General features: G+C 44.2%; 1 protein-coding gene across 1 annotated transcript in view; it reads left to right on the top strand.

Moving 5' to 3' along the window:
* The window catches only part of WNT6 (Wnt family member 6), a 178762-nt gene that overhangs the window by 136400 nt on the left and 21377 nt on the right, over positions 1-20985 (top strand). The window contains exon 3 of the mRNA XM_077447867.1: positions 9780-10084. Coding sequence (XP_077303993.1) covers positions 9780-10084 — 305 coding nt within the window. The remainder of the gene's footprint in view (positions 1-9779; positions 10085-20985) is intronic.

The raw sequence follows: 20985 nt of genomic DNA, 5'->3' as shown, positions 1-20985 counted from the left end.
TTTTTTTTTTGAGGCACAGCTATTAAAAAATATACTGTATTGAATTCAAAAAAGTATAAAAACCCTTATAATATATCATACAATATTCCATACAATTTATGCTGGGCACTCAGGTAAAGATGGCACTTCATAATTATGACACATGTACAGTATATGTATGCATTTGCTTATTCAGATCACTTTTGATACAATATTAGACTGGCGGCTCCTGAAGAAGTGGATTATTCCATGAAACGCGTCGGGCCATCAAAGACCAGCATATATGTAAACTGTATCATTTTTACAAAAAGTTTTGGTGAAACCGATGAATAAGGTTGTATTATGGATCTATTTCAGGGATATACAATTAGCGGACCTCCAGCTGTTGCAAAACTACAAGTCCCATCATGCCTCTACATCTGGGTGTCATGCTTGTGGCTGTGAGAGTCTTGCTATGCCTCATGGGATTTGTAGTTCTGCAACAGCTAGAGGTCCACTAATTGCATATCCCTGATCTATTTTATGGAATAATGTATGTGTCAGAAACCATGAATCAGACTGAGACAGAAGTACAGTTAACCACTTGACAACTGAGCACTTAAACCCCCCTCGTGACAAGACCAATTTTCAGCTTTCGGTGCTCTCACACTTTGACTGACAATTACTCAGTCATGAAACACTGTACCCAAATAAATTTTTTGTCTTTTTTTTCCCCACAAATAGAGCTTTCTTTTGGTGGTATTTGATCACCTCTGGGATTTTTATTTTTTGAGCACATTTGCGAACATTTTGAAAAAAAAATGCATTTTTCTTTGTTTCTGTGATAAAATTTAGCAAATTATTAATTTGTCTTCATAAACTTTGGCCACAATTTATACTGCTACATATCTTTGGTAAAAATAACCCAAATTAGTAGCTGTGGTGCGAATCGCACAAAATTGATCACATCTGATGTACTGGTGGCTTATCTCATTTCTTGAGACCCAAACAAGCCAGGAAAGTACAAATACCCCCCAAATGACCCCCTTTTTTAAAGTAGACATTCCAAGGTATTTAGTAAGAGGCATGGTGAGGTTTTTGATGTTGTAATTTTTTTCCCACAATTCTTTGCAAAATGAAGATTTTTTATTTTTTTTCCACAAAATTGTCATTGTAATAGGTTATTTCTCTCACTTGGCATGAGTATACCACAAATAATGCCCCAAAATAAATTCTGCTACTCCTCCTGAGTATTACGATACAACATGTGTGGAACTTTTCCACAGCCTGGCCACTCAAGAGAGGCCCAACATGCAGGGAGCACCGTCAGGTGTTCTAGGAGTATAAATTACACATCTAACTTGTTGACTAACTATTACACTTTTGAAGGCCCTGGAGCACCAGGGCAGTGACACTGACGTTGCACTGATGATAGATGGCACTGATACTTGGCACTGATGACACATGACACTGATGTGGCACTGATGACAGATGCCACTAATACATGGCACTGATGACACGTGACACTGATGACAGATGACACTAATATGTGGCACTGATGACAGGTGGCACTTATACGTGGCACTGATGACAGATGGCACTAATACGTGGCACTGACATGTGACACTGATGACAGATGGCACTGATACGTGGCTTTGATGACACGTGACACTGATGACAGATGGCACGTGACACTGACAGGTGTCACTGATGACAGATGGCACTGATATGTGGCACTGATGACAGATGGCACTAATATGTGGCACTGATGACACATGACACTGATATGGCACTGATGACAGATGGCACTATGTGGCACTGATGACACGTGGCACTGATGACAAATGTCACTTATACATGGCACTGATGACAGATGGCACTGATATGTGGCATTGATGACACGTGACACTGATAACAGATGGCACGTGACACTGACAGGTGTCACTGATGACAGATGGCACTGATACGTGGCACTGATGACAGATGGCACTAATATGTGGCACTGATGACACGTGACACTGATATGGCATTGATGACAGATGGCACTATGTGGCACTGATGACACGTGGCACTGATGACAAATGCCACTTATACAGGGCACTGATGACAGATGGCACTTATACGTGGCACTGGGGACAGATGGCCCTGACAGGTGGCACTGGGGCAAATGGCACTGACAGCTGGCACTGGGGAAAGATGGCACTGGGGACAGGTGGCACTGGGGACAGGTGGCAGTGACATTGTGGGCACTTTATTTTTATTTTTTACCTAACGGCCACTGCAGCCGTTCATCTCTGCCTCCTCACACGCTTTCTGTGTAAGGAGGGAAAGATGGCGATGAGAGATGATCTCATATGTTTACATATGAAATCATCTCTCATTGGGCATGCCGATCGCACTGTAAACGGCCGCTGTGATTGGCCGTTTTCAGCAATCTGTGACTGAAAAACAGTCCGCGCTGCAGCCGTCTTTCGGCTATAGCGCGGATGGCTAGTGGTTAAATCACACTTGTTTAATAAAAATAATAATAATAATAAAAAGGTAAACAGAGTAAATAGTCAAAACATAGTCAGAATTCAGGAACTGGAACGGATAGTCAGACAAGCCAAAACGTCAGGGAGCCAGAGATGAGCGTAGCAAAACAGCAAGCAGGATCTGCAGCCAGAAGGAATGTCAGCCAAGCAATTCTTTAACAGTAACACAAGAGAGCATCTCTAGAGATGTGACCAAGGCAAAGGCAGAGATCATCAGGACTGAGGAGCAGGATATCATCAACAGGCGAGTCACTGTGGAGAGATAGGAGCTGGCAATTAGCCGACAGCTGAGCGTCCAGCTTTGAGAAGGAAGGGCTGAGCCCAGGCCTGACAGTATGGTATACATTAGTAGGTTTTATACTTTATTAAATAATGTATATTTTTGAATAGGTGTGCCTCAAAAATCCCATATTTCACAATACATTACTAGACATTTACAATACAGGGGTGTGACACTTTACAATTAATTTAGGATTACGTTTTGCCTATAGTTATAACTGAATGAATATATAACTGCAATATCTGATGTATTTTCTGATCTGCCTGGATTTTAGCTTTAATAATGATAATGAAAATATTCAAAGGAGATTTAAAACCATTCAGTAAAATCTCATATGCACTATATTACCAAAAGTATTGGGACACCCGCCTTTACACACATGAACCTTATTGGCATCCCAGTCTTAGTCTGTAGGGTCCAATATTGAGTTGGCCCACCCTTTGCAGCTATAACAGCTTCAACTCTTCTGGGAAGGCCATCCACAAGGTTTAGGAGTGTGTCTATGGGAATGTTTGACCATTCTTCCAGAAGCGCATTTGTGAGGTCAGGCACTGATGTTGGATGAGAAGACCTGGCTCGCAGTCTCCACTCAAATTGATCCCAAAGGTGCTCTATCAGGTTGAGGTCAGGACTCCGTGCAGGCCAGTCAAGTTCCTCCACCCCCAAACCCGCTCATCCATGTCTTTCCTGACCTCAGCCCGATAGAACACCTTTGTGATGAATTAGTGCGGCGACTGCGAGCCAGGCCTTCTCGTCCAACATCAGTGCCTGACCTCACGGCTTGATATCCTGGCGACGTCATATGACGTCCGGTCAGGATATCGCCAACCGCTTTGCTGACGTCATATTGCTATATGGCGGGCGGCAAGTGGTTAAAATAATACCTGTTGCACTTCCTTTTAAATGGTGATGACAACGCTGTGTCCCTGTCTCCCATTTGCTCTCCTGTGTTGTCAACCCGTCACATGGAAACTATAAGCGGCCACGCCCACACACATTGTGCAGGCACGGTCTACCGATGTCTCTGTGGAAGTAGGGTGCCCACGTGTCCCAGATTGCCCGGGACATTCCAGTGTCCCGGAATGGAATTGGCAGAGCGAGCAAACCCTGCGATAGCGCTGGCGCTCCCCCCTCCTCCAGCGCCACAGTGCCCCCCCCACACATTTCTGACACCCACCTCTCCACTGGCTGGCAAAAGTGGAAGGGGGTTTTGTACTTAGGGGCTCTATAATGAGGGAGGGGGGGTCAGTACTGAATGGGGTCTATACTGAGGGAGGGGGGGTCTATACTTGGTGGAGGGGGGTCTGTACTGTGGGGGGTTCTGTACTTTGGGGGTCTATAATGAGGGAGGGGGGTCAGTATTGAAGGGGGTCTATGCTGAGAGAGGGGGGTCTATACTTAGTCAAGGGGGTCTATACTGAGGGAGAAGGGGTCTGTATTTAGTGGGGGGGAGTCTGTACTGAGGGAGGGGAGTCTATACTTGGTGGGGTGGGGGTCTTTACTGAGGGGGTATATACTTAGTGGAGAGAAGGGTCCGTACTGAGGGAGGGGGTCTATAGTTAGTGGGGGGGGGTCTGTACTGAGGGAGGGGGCCTATAGTTAGTGGAGCGGGGTCCGTACTGAGGGAGGGGGCCTATAGTTAGTGGAGGGGGGTCCGTACTGGGGGAGGGGGCCTATAGTTAGTGGAGGGGGGTCCGTACTGAGGGAGGGGGCCTATAGTTAGTGGAGGGGGGTCCGTACTGAGGGAGGGGGCCTATAGTTAGTGGAGGGGGGTCCGTACTGAGGGAGGGAGCTTATAGAGGGGGCTAGACTGAGGGAGGGGGTCTATAGTTAGCAGAGGGGGGGGTTCTTACTGAGGGAGGGGGGTCTATACTGAGGAAAGAGGGGGTCTGTACTAAGGGAGGGGGGTCTATTATTGCAATGTAATAATAGAAATACACTTCAAGCATGGTATTTGGATGATATAAGTGCTAAAACCCGACAAATCACTCGCCGCCGAAATCCCGCCAACCCTGAAACTACATTGGAAAAATTGTCCCTGAATGGCGGTTTGGAAATGTGGTCACTCTAGGGGGAAGCTTGTCCAGAACAATAATGTGCAGCTGACGATCATCAAGCGAGTGCATGTAGATGGGAAGCGGCTGAAAGAGGCTGGAGGCGATCAGCAGCACTGAGAAACAACAACGTATTGGAAAAAAAAAAAATTGGAAAAAATATGTTACTGCGTTTTTTGCAAAAACGGAATGTCATCCAGTTGGGGGTTGGCATCTAGTTGAACGTTCTCCAAAAAAAAAAAAAAATGTGAGGGCCTCCATGAACGATCCGTGGCCCCTGGGCCCCATTTTTTGTCTGGCAATGACTCTGCATTTCACAGGCTTAAGTCAGTTTTGTTTTTTTCTCCCCTTAATGTAAACCCATTCTGTCGCTGAAGAGGATTTTCGCCTTTTTTTTTTTCACCGTGGAATTTGATGGACACGCAGAGTGAGTGTCTTAAGTGAGCATGATGTGTGTGGAATGTCCCTGACGCCTTGCGATATGTCTGACTCCTGAGTTATATCTTTGCCTGGGGCACCTGCTGAAGGATCCCTGCAAGACTGAGAACCTTTCAGAGTCTCTCCGCAGCAAGAAAGACAAAGATGAGGGCTGCCCAGACCCCCCGATCACTGGCCGGGGGTGGAGCCCAGCGTTGCACAACGTTCCATGCTCTAAGGAACGTGATTGCAATCATTTTTGCTGGATAAGGGGTCAACCAGGAAAAAGGAGGCTTTCCGATAACCTTGGCGCGATTTTTTATTTTTTTTTGCATATTTTTGTTCCCCCACAAATAAATATTTCTTTTGGTGGTATTTGATCACCTCTGCGGTTTTAATTGTTTGCACTATAAACAAAAAAAGAGCGACAATTTTGAAATAAAATGCAATATTTTTTACTTTTTGCTATAATAAATATCCCCAAAAAATATATAATTTTTTTTTTCTCAGTTTAGGCCGATATGCATTCTTCTACATATTTTTGCAAAAAAAAAAAAATCTCAATAAGCGGATATTGATGGATCGCAAAAGTTATAACCAAAAAACACAATGGGGGTTATTTACGAAAGGCAAATCCACTTTGCACTACAAGTGCACTTGGAATTACAGTTGCTATACATCTGAGGGGTGTGGAGGGCCAACATTAAAAATAAAAAAATAAAAAATACATTATAATTCTTAAAAAAAATATAAAAAAAACATTTGAAAAAAAAAAATTTTTTACTCACCAGAAACCCCTGTTGCTAGGCAGTCTTCCTAATCTGCCTCTTCCTATTCCGCGGTGGTGCTGTTTCTTCAATTCTTCCTCCTCGATGAGCGGCCCCGTTGTCTTCTGGGACATGTGTGTGTCCCAGGAAACAACGGGGCCATTCACAAAGCGCTGCGCGGCTAGCGCATGCGCCATAGGAAACAGGCAGTGAAGCCACAAGGCTCCACTGCCTGTTTCCCTTAGTTAGGATGGCAGCGCTGGCTGATAGACGGATCGGCCTTGGGGCGGCCGACATCGCAGGCTCGCTGGACAGGTAAGTGTCCTTATTAAAAGTCAGCAGCTACAGTGTTTGTAGCTGCTTTTTTTTTTTTTAAACGGCTGGAATGGCCCTTTAAATGAGGGGAAGCTCTGCTGATTTCATCATCCAATCACGTGCAAGCGACTTTACTTCCAAGTGCACTTGTAGTGCAAAGTGGATTTGCCTTTCGTAAATAACCCCCAATATGTTTTACTTTTTGCTATAATAAATATCCCAATCTGTTTAAAAAAAAAAAAAAAAAATATATATATATATATAAAAAATGTCCTCAGTTTAGGCCGATATTTATTTATTATTTATTTATTTAAGGTACTTATATTGCGCTGTCAATTTACGCAGCGCTTTACATATACATTGTACATTCACATCAGTCCCTACCTTCAAGGAGCTGACAATCTAAGGTCCCTAACTCACATTCATATACTTGGGCCAATTTAGACAGAAGCCAATTAACCTCCCAGCATGTCTTTGGAGTATGAGAGGAAACCAGAGTAGTCAGAGGAAACCCACGATATGTATTCTTCTACATATCCGTGGTAAAAAAAAATATTCGCAATAAGCGACAATTGGTTTGCGCAAAAGTTATAGTGCCTACAAAATAGGTTATTGATTTATGGCTTTTTTTATTATTATTTTTTTCACTAGTAATGGCGGCGATCTGCGATTTTTTATCGCGACTGTGACATTGAGGCGGACAGATCGGACACTTTTGACACTATTTTGGGACCATTCACATTTATACAGCGACCAGTGCTATAACGATGCACTGAGTACTGTATAAATGTCACTAGCAGGGAAGGGGTTAACACTAGGGAGCGATCAAGATGTTAAATGTGTTACCTAGGGAGTGATTCTAACTGTGGGGGGATGGGACTGACTAGGGGAGGAGAGCGATCGATGTTCCTATATACAAGGAACACACGATCGGTCTCCTCTCCCCTGAAAGGAAGTGGATCTTTGTGTTTACACACACAGATGCATGTTCCTGCTCTATCACGAGTGATGAGTGATCGCGGGTGCTCGGCGGACATCACGGCTGCCGGCCACGCGCATCGGCTTCTTGGTGACACGTGAGCCCCCTATACCGCTGGGAAGCCGAGGACGTCACATGACGCCCGCCCAGGATGGGAGATCCCTTCTGCAGACGTCATATGACAATGGGCGGGTAGCGAAGTGGTTAAATGTCCAAAAAGAAAATTGTCCTTCCAGTAATGAGAATTACACAGCTCTGCCACACAGCATAGCCCAGGAGAACTGATTTGTCTCTGCTGAAGTTAAAGTGAAACTCCGTCAATAAGGGGAAGCTCTGCTTATTTGCGCCCCCTTCCCCCCCACCCTCCACTGCCACATTTGGCACTTTTTAGGGGGAAGCGGATACCTGTCAAAACCAGGTACCCGCTCCCACTTCCAGGTAAGATAGCCGCACAACAATCGCGGCGATCTGCAAAATTTGTGACACACAGGTCCCAGAAGACAGCGGGACGATTCAGGAAGCACAGTGTGACTTGTGCATGCGCAGCAGGAAGCTGTGGAGCTGCAAGGCTTCACTTCCTGTTTCCTATAGTGAAGATGTCGGTGCCTGCACCCGGAGCTGATGGATGGATCGACTGGATCATGGAATCCCTGGACAGGTAAGTGTCCTTATATTAAAAGTCAGCAGCCCACAGTATTTGTAGCTGCTGTTATTTTATTTTGAATTTTTTTTTCACAGGCCTGAACTCCTCTTTAACTGGTTCCCGACCGGCGCACGCTGATGTACGTCGGCAGAATGGCACGGGCAGGCAAATTGGCGTACAGGTACATCCATTTGAAATTGCCGCCCTGCCATCGCGTGCGCACCACCGGCGGCGCACGCGTGCATGCCGGTTGGGACCCCTGTGAGCCCGGTCGCGGGTCCCGCAGACTCAATCGCCGTGGGGATACCCGCGATTGTCTCACGGGGCGGCTGAACGGGGAGATGCCGTTGAAAACAGCATCTCCCTGTTCTGCCTTACAAGTGACACTGATCTCTGCTCCATGTGATTGGAGCAGAGATCAGTGTTCACTAACACACAGCCCAGCCCCCCACAGTTAGTAACACACCCCTAGGAACACTTAACCCCTACACTGACACCCACTGGTTAACCCTTTCACTGCCAGTGTCATTTACACAGCAATCAGTGCATTGGTATAGCAGTGATTGCTGTATAAATGACAATGGTCCCAAAAATGTGTCAAAAATGTCCGATGTACCCGCCATAATGTTGCAGTCACAATAAAAATCGCTGATCGCCGTCATTACTAGTAAAAAAAAAAATTATTAATAAAAATGCCATAAAACTATCCCCTATTTTGTAAACGCTATAAATTTTGCACCAACCAATCAATAATCGCTTATTGCAATTTTTTTTTTTACCAAAAATATGTAGAAGAATACATATCGGCCTAAACTGAGGGAAACATTTTTTTTTTAATATATTTTTGGGGGATATTTATTATTTATCATAGCAAAAAGTAAAAAATAATGCGTTTTTTTCAAAATTTACGCTCTTTTTTTCTGTTTATAGCTAAAAAAAATAAAAACCGCAGAGGTGATCAAATACCACCAAAAGAAAGCTCTAATTTGTGGGGGGAAAAAAAAGGACATCAATTTTGTTTGGGTGCAACATCGCACGACCGCGCAATTGTCAGTTAAAGCGACACAGTGGCGATTCGCAAAAAAAAAAGTGCTCTGGTCAGGAAGGGGGTAAATCCTTCCCGGGGCTGAGGTGTTTAATGAATTTTTCTGCATATTCGTAAATTCGAAAATCCGAAAATTGGAAAATCTGAAATAATAACTAATATTACTTAACTATTACTAACTATTAAATTATAGGATAATATAACGAATTAATAATAACAAAAAAAAAAGAAATCTCCTATTTGTGTGAAAAAAAAATAAAAAATGTGGGTACAGTGTGGCATGACCGCGCAATTGTCATTCAAAGTGTGACAGAGCCGAAAGCTGGAAATTGGCCTGGGCAGGAAGGGGGTGACAGTGCCCGGTGTTGAAGCGGTTAAATAAAACACTCATGTAAATATTCGAAGTTCTGTTAATATTCATTTGTACCCGGACTGTTCAGATAGATGCTTTTGTCTCCTCCAAATGAGCCCAGTGTTATTAGTGGGGAGATGAAATAAGGGAGTCAGGGGCTGGCACTATATTATGTTACATTTACTACACTGTGGCTGACAATGGCCTGCAGTTGGCAAAACCAAAAACCCCCGAAAGCGTATGGACGTCGGCCAAGAGAGGGGAGCTATCGCATGACATGGGAAAATTGGCAATTTGCTCCCGATTACTCCGGCGCTTGTAGAGAACATATCATTTCTACTGGACGATTAGACTGAATGACAGGTGAATATTTCCAAATGTCTCCGGGCACGTTATGAATTTAATTTTGACTTTCTGTGATCTGTTGCCTTGCAGATATCCGGGAGACGGCGTTCGTCTACGCCATCACCGCCGCCGGAGTGATCCACACCGTGACCCAGGCCTGCAGCATGGGAGAGCTGATGCAGTGCGGATGCGAGGTGACGCGAAACTGGGGGCCCCCTCCGCCGCTGGCCATCGGGCCCGGGGCCGACGGCTCGGCCTGGGAGTGGGGGGGCTGCGGAGATGATGTGGAATACGGCTACGAAAAGTCGCGACAGTTCATGGACGCCAAGCGGAAAAAGGGGAAAAGCGACATACGGACCCTCATAGACCTCCATAACAATGAGGCCGGGCGACTGGTGAGTAGGGAAAATGTGAGAATTGACCATTGGTTTAATTTTACCGGATGTGCCAGAAAATCCATTATAGTTTAATACCGTAGACCAATCACAAGCCTGGGATATTCAGACTAACCATAGGCAGGGGTTACCTCCCGAAAAAAAAAAAAAAAAAAAACATAAATTCAATCAGAAGGACCAGAAATAGCGGCAGCTGAAGTTATGCCGCGTACACACGGCCGGAATTTCCGAAGGAAACAGTCCGATGGGAGCTGTTCATCGGATTTTTCGACCGTGTGTATGCCCATCGGTCTTTTTCTGTCAGCATTTCCGATGGTCTTTAGATTGAGAGCCTGTTCTTAATTTTTCAGACGGAAAACCTTTCTATCGGATTTTTCGATCGTGTGTATGCAATTTCCACACGCTAAATTCTCGACGCATGCTCCAAAACAATTCGATGCATGCTCGGAAGCATTAAACTTCCCTTTTATAGTGCCGTCAAACGTGTTGTATGTCGCGGTGTTATTGACCGTCGGCATTTGGTGTGCCCGTGTGTAGGCAAGACAGTTTGAGTGAAATTCCGTAGGAATTTCCGACGGGAAAACCATCAGAGCTTTTTCTGTAGAGAATTTCGATCGTGTGGACGCGGCATTATGCCGGCCAGAAAAAGACAGATGAGAGCTTTTCATCGGAAAATGCGACCGTGTGTATGCTCCATCGGATTTTAGCTGTCCGAATTTCCGCCAGCCAAAAATTGATAGCATGTTCTCAATTTTACAGATGGAAAAACTTTCTATCGGAAATTCCGATCGTGTGTATGCAATTCCGACACGCCAAAAATCATGCATGCTCAGATTCAACTACGAGACAGAAGCTATTGGCTAATGGCTACTGGCTGTTGAACTTCCTTTTTCTAGTCCTGTCGTACATGTTGTACGTCACCGCGTTCTAAACTATCAGAATTTGGTTTGACCGTGTGTAGGCAAGACAGCTTGAGCAGAATTCCATCAGAATTCCGTTGGGAAAACCATCGGATGAGAATTCCGATCATCTGTACGCGGCATTAGGCTCAATTCTCGGCTTGCTCAAAGCCAAGTCAAGCTTAGCTCAGCCCCCTTCCACCTCCCAGGGCTTTCTATTGGCCCCATAATCCAGTGCTTCTCACCCTTTTTCAGTCAATGCATCCTTTAGGTAGTCTTGCAATGGCAGTATTTTTTTTTTCCTCCCTCTAAATACCTGTAAAGCCTATGCATGCACACATTGAGGGGCATTTAGAGGCAATGTCACACTCTTCTAAAAGTGGCCTTTTTAAAGCCGAATGCACAAGGGGCCACTCCTTCACACTTGCTTTGGTCGCTGAAGAATGATTAACCTCTTCACGCTGGTTACCGCAATCGTCAAAAAGTTCATTTATTTCAGTAATTTAATTCAAAAAGTGAAACTCATATACATTATCTCACATAAGTAAGTACACCCCTCACATTTTTGTAAATATTTTATTATATCTTTTCATGTGACGACACTGAAGAAATGACACTTTGCTACAATGTAAAGTAGTGAGTGTACAGCTTGTATAACAGTGTAAATTTGTTGTCCCCTCAAAATAACTCAACACACAGCCATTAATGTCTAAACCACTGGCAACAAAAGTGAGTACACCCCTAAGTGAAAATGTCCAGTTGGCCCTGTGTAATATTCAAATTTTTTGAAATACTGAATTTTTGGTTTCATGAGCTGTAAGCCATAATCATCAAAATTAAAAGAAAGAAATGCTTGAAATATATCACTCTGTGTGTAACGCATCTATATAAAATATATGAGTTTCACTTTTTGCATTGAATTACTGAAATAAATTAACTAATTTTTTGAGATGCACCTCTATATGCGGCCTCTCGGAATGTGGGCCTTCATATATGCAGCCCTGTTTGAATCACTTTCCGCGCTGAGAGCGCGCTCCCTGCAGGCTCCAAGCGTGGTAGCCGGCGGGTAACGGAAAGCTCCTGGTGCATACTAGTGATTGAGAGTTTTTTTCGATCATGTGACCGCTTGTGACAGCCAATCACATCGGTCACATGACCCGAATGCCAGGAGGCAGTCAGCGGGAAAGGGTTAACGTCCTTCAGAGAGCATTTGACAGAAGTGGGAGGAGGAGGTGTTGTGTTGCCTCCGTACCATCCCGCTTTAACCCTTTGAATCCGGTACCTACGTGCCGTAATTGTGTGCATTGCACATGCAGAACGCCCCCATTCACTTAAATGGGTTGCGCTTGGTGGGCATAGAAGGCACTGGGGGTATAATTCCTGCCGTGTCTGCAAAGTAAAGTATCAAAGCCATGGCATGTGTACACCCCCGGCCGCTGCCTCTGCAGCTAAAAGGGGCAGCGGTTGGGAGAGGGAAGTAAAAACACAGCTCAGCCATGGTTTTTTATCGTTCCTCAGCCTCTAGTGTGAACCAGCCCATAAGCTTCAATCACTCCATGCTTTAAATACTAGCTGCTGAGTTGTTGTGCTAAGCCAGTGTGAATGAGAGAGTAACACGGGGCTTCAGACTGAACTTGTTAGCATCACAAAGAGCGAGACATTCGTTTCGTTCCGAATTAGTTTTTTAACGAATTTTGATTAATTAATTCAGAAATATCAGAATTAACGAAAACGTGTTCAACCCCTTGCTGACCAGCGCATGACGATATATGTCGGCACAATGGCACGGCTGGGTAAATGGACGTACAGGTACTGTACGTCCCCTTTAAGATGCGGCATCGTGGGCGCACGTGACCGCGGGTCCCGCGGATTCGATGTCCAGCGGGTGCCCGCGATCGTGTCACGGAGCCACAGAACGGGGAGATGTCTATGTAAACAAGGCTTTTCCCCATTCTGCCTAGTGACTTGACAGAAATCACTGCTCCCTGTCATCGGGAGCAGTAATCGCTGTCATGTCAGTGGTAGCCCATCCCCCCCCACAGTTAGAATCATTCCCTAGGACATACTTAACCCCTTGATCGCCCCTAGTGTTTAACCCCTTCCCTGCCAGTGTTATTTGCACAGTAATCAGTGCATTTTTATAGCACTGATCACTGTATAAATGACAATGGTCCTAAAATAGTGTCAAAAGTGTCCGATGTGTCTGCCATAATGTCGCAGCCACGATAAAAATCGCAGATCGCCGGCCATTACTAATGAAAAAAAATTAAATAAAAATGCCATAAAACTATCCCATATTTTGTAGACATTATAACTTTTGCGCAAACCAATCAATATACGCTTATTGCGTTTTTTTTTTTGACCAAAAATATGTAGAAGAATACGTATCGGCCTAAACTGAGAAAGAATTATTATTTTTTTATATATTTTTGGGGGATATTTATTATAGCATCGCAGTGCCGAATCGCAAAAAGTGTTCTGGTCAGGAAGGGGGTAAATCCTTTCGGGGCTGAAGTGGTTAATGAATTTTTCCACATATTCGGAAATTCGAAAATGCAAAAATCTGAAATAATAAATAACTAATATTACTTAACTATTACTATTAATATATAGGATAATGTAACAAATTAATAATAATAAATAACAATAATAATAATAATAATAAAAACTTTTTATTATTATTATTTATTTTTAATTTGTTCCATTCCATTTGTTTAAATGCGGCATGATAATTCGTAACTTTGGATAAATTCGTATTACGTTCACTAACAGCCAAATTTGAAAGGAAATTCCAAATACCTATAATTTAATAATTAGTTATTATTAGTTAGTTATTCATTCGAATTTTAGGATTTTCTTTATCCTTTTCAGATTTTCAAATTTTATGAATTGCGATCATAACGAATGACCAGAAAAACGAAAAAACAAAACAAAAAAAAAAACGAATGAAATTAAAAATAACACATTTTTTCGGCAGTGCACATGTTCACCAATAGCCACGGCAGTTAAAGCAGTTAACCACGGCCCTGAAAATATGGAACAGCAAAGCAGTAAACTTTACAATGGTAAAGTGCGTACTTTCCTAAATAAATCCTCTTTAAAACAGATTTTCTGCATGTACGGTATTTTTTTCCATATCTGTGTGTCATTTTTGCCTCTGTCCATTTGGTACATTCCTCTGTCAAACGCTGTCAAAATAGGTGATGTCATGACGAGGGGCGGGCGTGTTTGTTTGGTACTAGCAGACAAATATGTCAAGTATTTAGTTTTCTGTTTTCTCTAAATGTACTTTATACATTCTAAGATAGAAGCCTCAACTTTTTCTATCGCCTTTCTAGGTGATCGAATGTGACACGGTATATCCAGCTTAATCTGTGTACTTATCGGCGGGAGGCGCCGCTTTCACCGCGCCGCCTCGTTAAGTAAAGAGTTCTGATCCAGAAGTCCTAAAGCCGAACTTCGGGAATCAGACAAAATGTACGCTTGCAGTGCCCCCCCCCCCCAATACCCCCAGAACTGCAAGGGGTGTCAAACTGGCAGCCCTGCAAAACTACAAGTCCCATCATGCCTCTGTTTGTGGGAGTCGTGCTTGTAACGGTCAGCCTTGCAATGCCTCATGGGACTTGTAGTTTTGCAACAGCTGGAGGGCCGCCAGTTTGAGACCCCTGGGTTAAAGGCTCCTTTTTAAAAGGGGTTTTAAATGCTCCACTGACGCGGTGCGAATTGATGCGATTTCACAGTGCGATTTGTGTTTTGGCGATTTGTGTGAATTGAATGCAATTTCTGAGGGGACTGGGCATAGCTGGGAGATCAAATTCACACTAAACACTCACAGGACCCTTTTGTTTATTTTTTTAACCGGATCAAAATCGCAAAATTGCAATGTGAATGGCCTTCATAGAAAGCTATTTTTTTAGGGGGGGGGGTATTTACTAAACCTGGAGAGAGGGCAGCTCTGAGGATAAACCAATCAGCTTCCAGGTTTTGTTGTCAAAGCGTAAAGCGGTGCTCCAACCAAAAAGGGGGTCGCCACTTATCTCCCTCCCCCTCCCTTTCCGCTGCCTCATTTGGCACCTTTGGGGGGGGTACCTGGATTTCCCCCCCTCCTCCTTCCCCGCCCATTCACAGAGCGCAGTGTGCTTCACGCATGCGCAGTAGGGAACTCGCTGTGAAGCCGCAAGGCTTCTCTGCCGGTTTTTGCGTAGCAGAGATAGCGGTAGCAGCACCCGATAGCTGATTGAGAAATTGGCTCGGGTAAGGATACCACTGAATCCCCGGACAGGTAAGTGTCCCTATATTAAAAGTCAGCAGCTGCAGTATTTGTAGCTGCTGACTTTAAATTTTTCGTGTGGGGGGGGGGGGGGGGGGGCGTAGCACCTCTTTAACCATAGCTCCCAACTGTCCCCGATTTCCAGGGACTGTCCCTGATTTGGAGCGATGTCCCTCTGTCCCTCATTCCTCCTCATTTGTCCCTCATTTTGGTCTGATCCATATAGTTGTATATAAAATGCACTTTTTATCTATCAAAAAGTGTTTCTCAGCGCTAAACCTTTCATCTGATTTCTAAATTGCTGCATTTGTAAATTCCAGGAGCCAATATAAAGGAATAGTAGTGGTAAAAAAAAAGCACTTTTTTTTTTACCAATCTTGTTTTTTGTACAATTCCCCTTTAAGGGGGCGTGGCAAGGGGGTGTGCCCTATGCCTGCATACTTTTGCTGATAGGTGTCCCTCGTTCCCATCTCAAAAAATTGGGAGGTATGCTTTAACCACTTGCCGACCAGCCGCCATCATTATACTGTGGAAAAAATTGTCACGGCTGCATGAATCGCCGTAGGTGTACGTCAGCCACTTTAAGAGCGATAGGGGGCGCCGGGCGCGCCGCTAGAGCTGATGCTTGTGGTCGGCGGCCGCGATGTCCGCTGGCCACCCACGATCGCTCCACAGAGACCCAGAACAGAATCTGTGTATGTAAACAAACAGATCCCTGTTCTGACAGCGGAGTGCAGAGAGATCTGCTGTTCCTAGTGATCAGGAACAGCGATCTCTCTCCTCCTCCAGTCAGTCTCCTCCCCCCCCCCACAGTTAGAAACACCTCCCTAGGGCACACATTTAACCCCTTGATCGCCCCCTAGTGTTAACCCCTTCCCTGCCAGTGACATTTATACAGTAATCAGTGGATATTTTTGGCTCTGATCACTGTAATAATGACAACGGTCCCAAAAAAGTGTCAAAAGTGTCTGATCTGTCCGCCACAATGTCGTAGTGCCACTAAAAAGCTCAGATCGCCGCCATTACTAGTAATAAATAAATAAATAATAAAAATGCCATATATCTATCCCCTTTTTTGTAGACGCGATAACTTTTGCGCAAACCAATCAATATACGCTTATTGGGATTTTTTTTTTTCCCGAAATATGTAGAAGTATACATATTGTCCTAAACTGAAGAAAAAAAATTGTTTTTTTTAAATAATTTTTGGCCCGATATTTATTAGAGCAAAAAGTAAATAATATTGTTTTTTTCCAAAATTGTTGGTCTTTCTTTGTTTCTAAAAAAAAAAAAAAAAAAACCCCAGAGGTGATCAAATACCACCAAAAGAAAGCTTTATTTGTTGGGGAAAAAAAAGCAATTTTGTTTGGGTACAACGTTGCACAACCACGCAATTGTCAGTTAAAGTGACGCAGTGCCGTATCGCAAAACAAATGGCCTGGTCAGGAAGGGGGCTTTGCCAATCAGGCGACGCATGCGAACGAAGGAAGACCTGTCAGCGGAGACAGCGCACCGCTGGAAGGCTTTGTTCTAAGGTAAGTATCTCATAATGTGCTAGTATGCGATGAACACTAGCACATTATGCCATTGTCTTTCAGGGTTCTTCTTTGTTTTTGTTTTTAAAAAGGTGCAGTTTGCTTTAACTGACATCGTGTGCAGATGGAAGCTCATCCCTTTGATCTTCAGATGAATGAAACAGAGAAAATACAGTATTGCTGTTGCTTTGTATCTCTCTATTTTTCATCTAAACTGCCTTTTTATTTATTTTTTTAGGGCAGGTTCACATTTTTTTTCGATGTGGGACCTCGCCTCACGCAAGATCGCATGCAGTCCCGCAACACGCCAAGAACACACATCACTTTTGTAGGCGTGTGACAGGGCCATTAAAGTGGACGTTCATTTTCACCTACAGGTAAGCTTATAATAGAGCTCACCTGTAGGGAAAATGATTATCTCCTACACATGCGCCGTGTAGGAGATATTTCACGGAGCGGCAGCTGGTGACGCCACTGGCGCGAGCGCTCTGAAGGGACAACATAACGTCAAACTGTTTGCTGTAACTAATTATAGTGTGAGTTGGAGTTTGCCTTGAGATTGTTAGTGTATTTAAATCCGCTAGTACGTGTAAAGCCTGGTACACGCGATCGGATTGTTGGCCAAAAGAGCATCAGACTTTTGTCTGAAGGGCATGTGCTGGGATCTTGTCTTGCATACTAACGGCACGCAGTTGTCGGCCAACAAACACAAACATAGTAACATACTATGAGGGATTTAAGCTCTTGAGCGCCACCCCTTTGAGCACCTTCTGCTAATGTCGTGTTTGGTGAGCATTGATTCCGAGCATGCGTTTTTGGACTTTTGTGTGATGAACTTGTGCACAGACGATACAAAAATCTGACAACTGACTATTGCGCGCCGAAAATTTACTAGCCTGCCATCCAACATTTGTTGGCGGAAAATTGGACAACAATTTTCTGATGGAGCGTACTGACGGTCGGATTTTAGGCCAACAGTCTGTCATCACAAAATTCGCTGGAGATCCGATCGTGTGGAAGAGGCTTAACACTCCCTTCCCTCCAGAATAACAATACTGCTGTCCAAAGGTGCCCCATGTGCTCCTTCATCCAGAGTGGGGGAGCGCTCTAATATAGGAGGTGTGTTACTGGTAAAAACTGAGGGGGGGGTAAAGCCTAAAGAAAGAAAACGAATGCAGCTACCACATTTAATGATTGGCTAAGCTGCAAGATATGATTTTTTTTTGGCTTTGGGATAATACAGCTTTATTTATTAATGGCACCCCAATGCACCTTGCTAACGCGTGCATGTTTGCAAAAATGCATGCTAACAAAGGACCATGCATTTTGGTGTAGCACGATTCTAAAAAAAAGCGTCATGCACTTCTTTTTCTGCGATTTCACATGTAGGTCAGCCCAATGAAAAGAATGGTTTGCCCAAAAATTGCACAAAATACATGCCCAAAAATTTGCCCAAAAATCACACAAAATACACGCCCAAAAATGTGTCCAAAAATTTCAGGAAAGCGGCAGGGAGGGGACACAGTGGGGGGGGGGGGGGGTCAGGGCAGAATGACTGGGGGTGCTAAACCTCTCATGTGGACTTTGAAGTTTTTATTGGCATATGTAGCATTCTCAGTGTCATCAGCTGGGTAATTTGGCTTTCGGATAGACCAGTAAAAACATTTATGCTCCATTCACATTAGTGTGTCTCCAAAGTCGCATAATTGCCAGCGCCACTTTGAAACGCGTCTTTTGGTGTGACTCTAATCTGACTTTATACCTTCTCTGAATCAAAGTTGCATTAAGCCCGGGTTCACACTGTAGTGAACACAGACATTGCATGCGATTTGCACCTGCCCTGCGGGGCCGATCGCATGCAATGTCTGTGCAATGCGAGTTCAGCCTTACAGTTTGTATGGCTGAACTCGCATTGGATTCCCACAAAAAAAGTGCAGGGACTTTTTTTCCCCCCCGCACTGGAATCGGATGGCATGGGTGTTCTCACTTGATTCTCATCCGAATCCACTGTTCCCACTTCAATCTGCGAACCGATCTGGTGGGGGGTGTCATTAACTTTGTATTGACACCCGCAATGGTTCACAGAGGGCAGTGTGAGCTGCCTGTGGGAGAGATGTGAAGCAGGAAACGGCGCTGGAATCTCGCTGGTTCCTGCAACGCAATAGTGTGAACTCAGGCTGAAAGCTGCACCAAAGTCACGTAGGCTTCTTTTTAAAGTCGCTGCAACTTTAAGACCTCCTGCACTCCGGATGTTATACAAAAACATCGGTAGCGTTGGCTGTAGAAAGCTGTGGCTGTAGAATGATTTTCACAGCGTTTTTGCAGTAGCGTTTTGCCGTGTTTTTTTGGATTTTTTTTTTTTTAGCAAAATGTATTCCCACAAAATAGACAGAAAGCAAGAACAAGAGAGAAAGCCAAAGATAAAAAACACCACATCCCACTTAGACAATTTTAAAACAGAAGGGACTTAGAGGTCACTAGACCTCGGGACTTTTTAGGTGTTTTATTATAGGTTTAGCACATTTATAGCAAAAAATTCACCATAAATTACATATTACAATTTTTATTACAAAATTTACAAAAAAATTATTCTTATTGCACTTTCAAAGACTTTACACATAAAATATCAATGCCACTCTTTTCTCAACATGTTTCGCTCCAAAAGAGCTTCCTCAGGAGACAATGCGTAGTTACTATATCTATTACAGGTTTCTGATACTGGGTAAAAAACATCATTTTCCTCCTTCATTTGACACTGTCGTCACTAAAACGCTACAATTTAATGCGGCCAGGATGTACTGTATTCAAAACAAATTATACCCTTATTAATTGGCCTTTGGTTCTTGAAGAGTAATGAAATTAGATCGATGGAGGAACCATACAGTGGAACTATTCCATAAAATATAGTACTATTGGGTAGATTTTACCTTCTCTGCAACATATTGGTAATTTTTTGAATGATTTATAGTTCTATGGAATGGAAGACTCTCTTCAGACTCCCCTCAAACAGATGCCAGCAGGTGCTGATGTGCGTTAGGGTGCGCAGAGATGACTAGCTGGATGCACACCAGCAGAAGGACCACAGTTGGAGGCAGGCACAGGTTAGCTGATGTGAGTGCAGGTACGAGAGCCAAGCCAAGTTCAGGCTGTCCAGGTCAGCAATTTTCGGGCAGATCAAGGTACAGACAGCAGGCAACAGAGTAGTCAAAAACCAGGCCGGGTCAGTAACAGCAAGGCAGACCATCCAAAGGAGCAGGCACAAGAATAGTCCAAATGCAATCCAGGGGTTGGTACAGGCGGTGTTCAGGCAGAGTCAGGTCGGCAACAGAGGATCAACACAGGAACAGATGCTAAGGAGCGTAATAAACCAAACAGCACTGACATAGAGGTTTAGTGCAGTTTAAATAGCCCTCCTGAGTCCAATACGCACACACAAATCAGCATGTGCACGTGCTCTTGTTACACGGCCACCAGCAGGGGTTCTTAGGCTTATACGCCTGCATGTATGCAAATGTATTTCCTTACAGTAACTGTCTATCACATACTTGGTTGAAGGCTAATTGGATGAGATGTCTTCACTTGCAGCTCTGGTCCAAATACCCCTGAAAGTAGTGACAGGGAGTAAAAGGGCACAAAGTGGCACAGGTGCCCGAGAGTTGAGTCGACAGATGATTGCCTCTGGTAGGTAACTTGGCAGAGAGGTACTCTTGTAGACTGCTGAGAAGATCACCCGAGAGCCAGGTGAAATAGCCACAGAGGGTCAGTCTGGAACAACAGCTAACATAGGCACCATGACAGACTGGAGGCAGAATCTGAAGCGACCAGTGATTGCCAACCTGGAAGGCAGGTATCAGGCAGGAGAGAAGGCAGAGGCATGGTCGGGGGCAAGCCGAGATCGGCAAGGGGTAGGCAGTAGGAACATGGTCAGGAAGCAAACCATGGTCAGCAATGGGCTATCAATAGGTTTGTGGTCAAGAGGCAAGCCAAGGTCAGCAACAGGTAGTCAAAATTGTCATGGTCAGTAAGTAAGCTGAGGTCAGCAACAGGTAGTCAGCAGTGTCATGGTCAGTAAGTAAGCCAATGTTAGTAAGGAAGTCGAGGTTAGCAACAGGTAGTCAGCAGTGTCATGGTCAGTAAGTAAGCTGATGTCAGCAACAGGTAGTCAGCTGTGTCATGGTCAGTGAGTAAGCCGAGGTC

Source organism: Lithobates pipiens, unplaced genomic scaffold (assembly GCF_037356315.1).
Source record: "Lithobates pipiens isolate NorthernLeopardFrog02 unplaced genomic scaffold, aLitPip1_a1.2 Scaffold_22, whole genome shotgun sequence".
Classification (NCBI taxonomy): domain Eukaryota; kingdom Metazoa; phylum Chordata; class Amphibia; order Anura; family Ranidae; genus Lithobates; species Lithobates pipiens.
The sequence above is the reverse complement of the archived record's forward strand: the minus strand, read 5'-3'. Positions and strand labels throughout refer to the sequence as shown.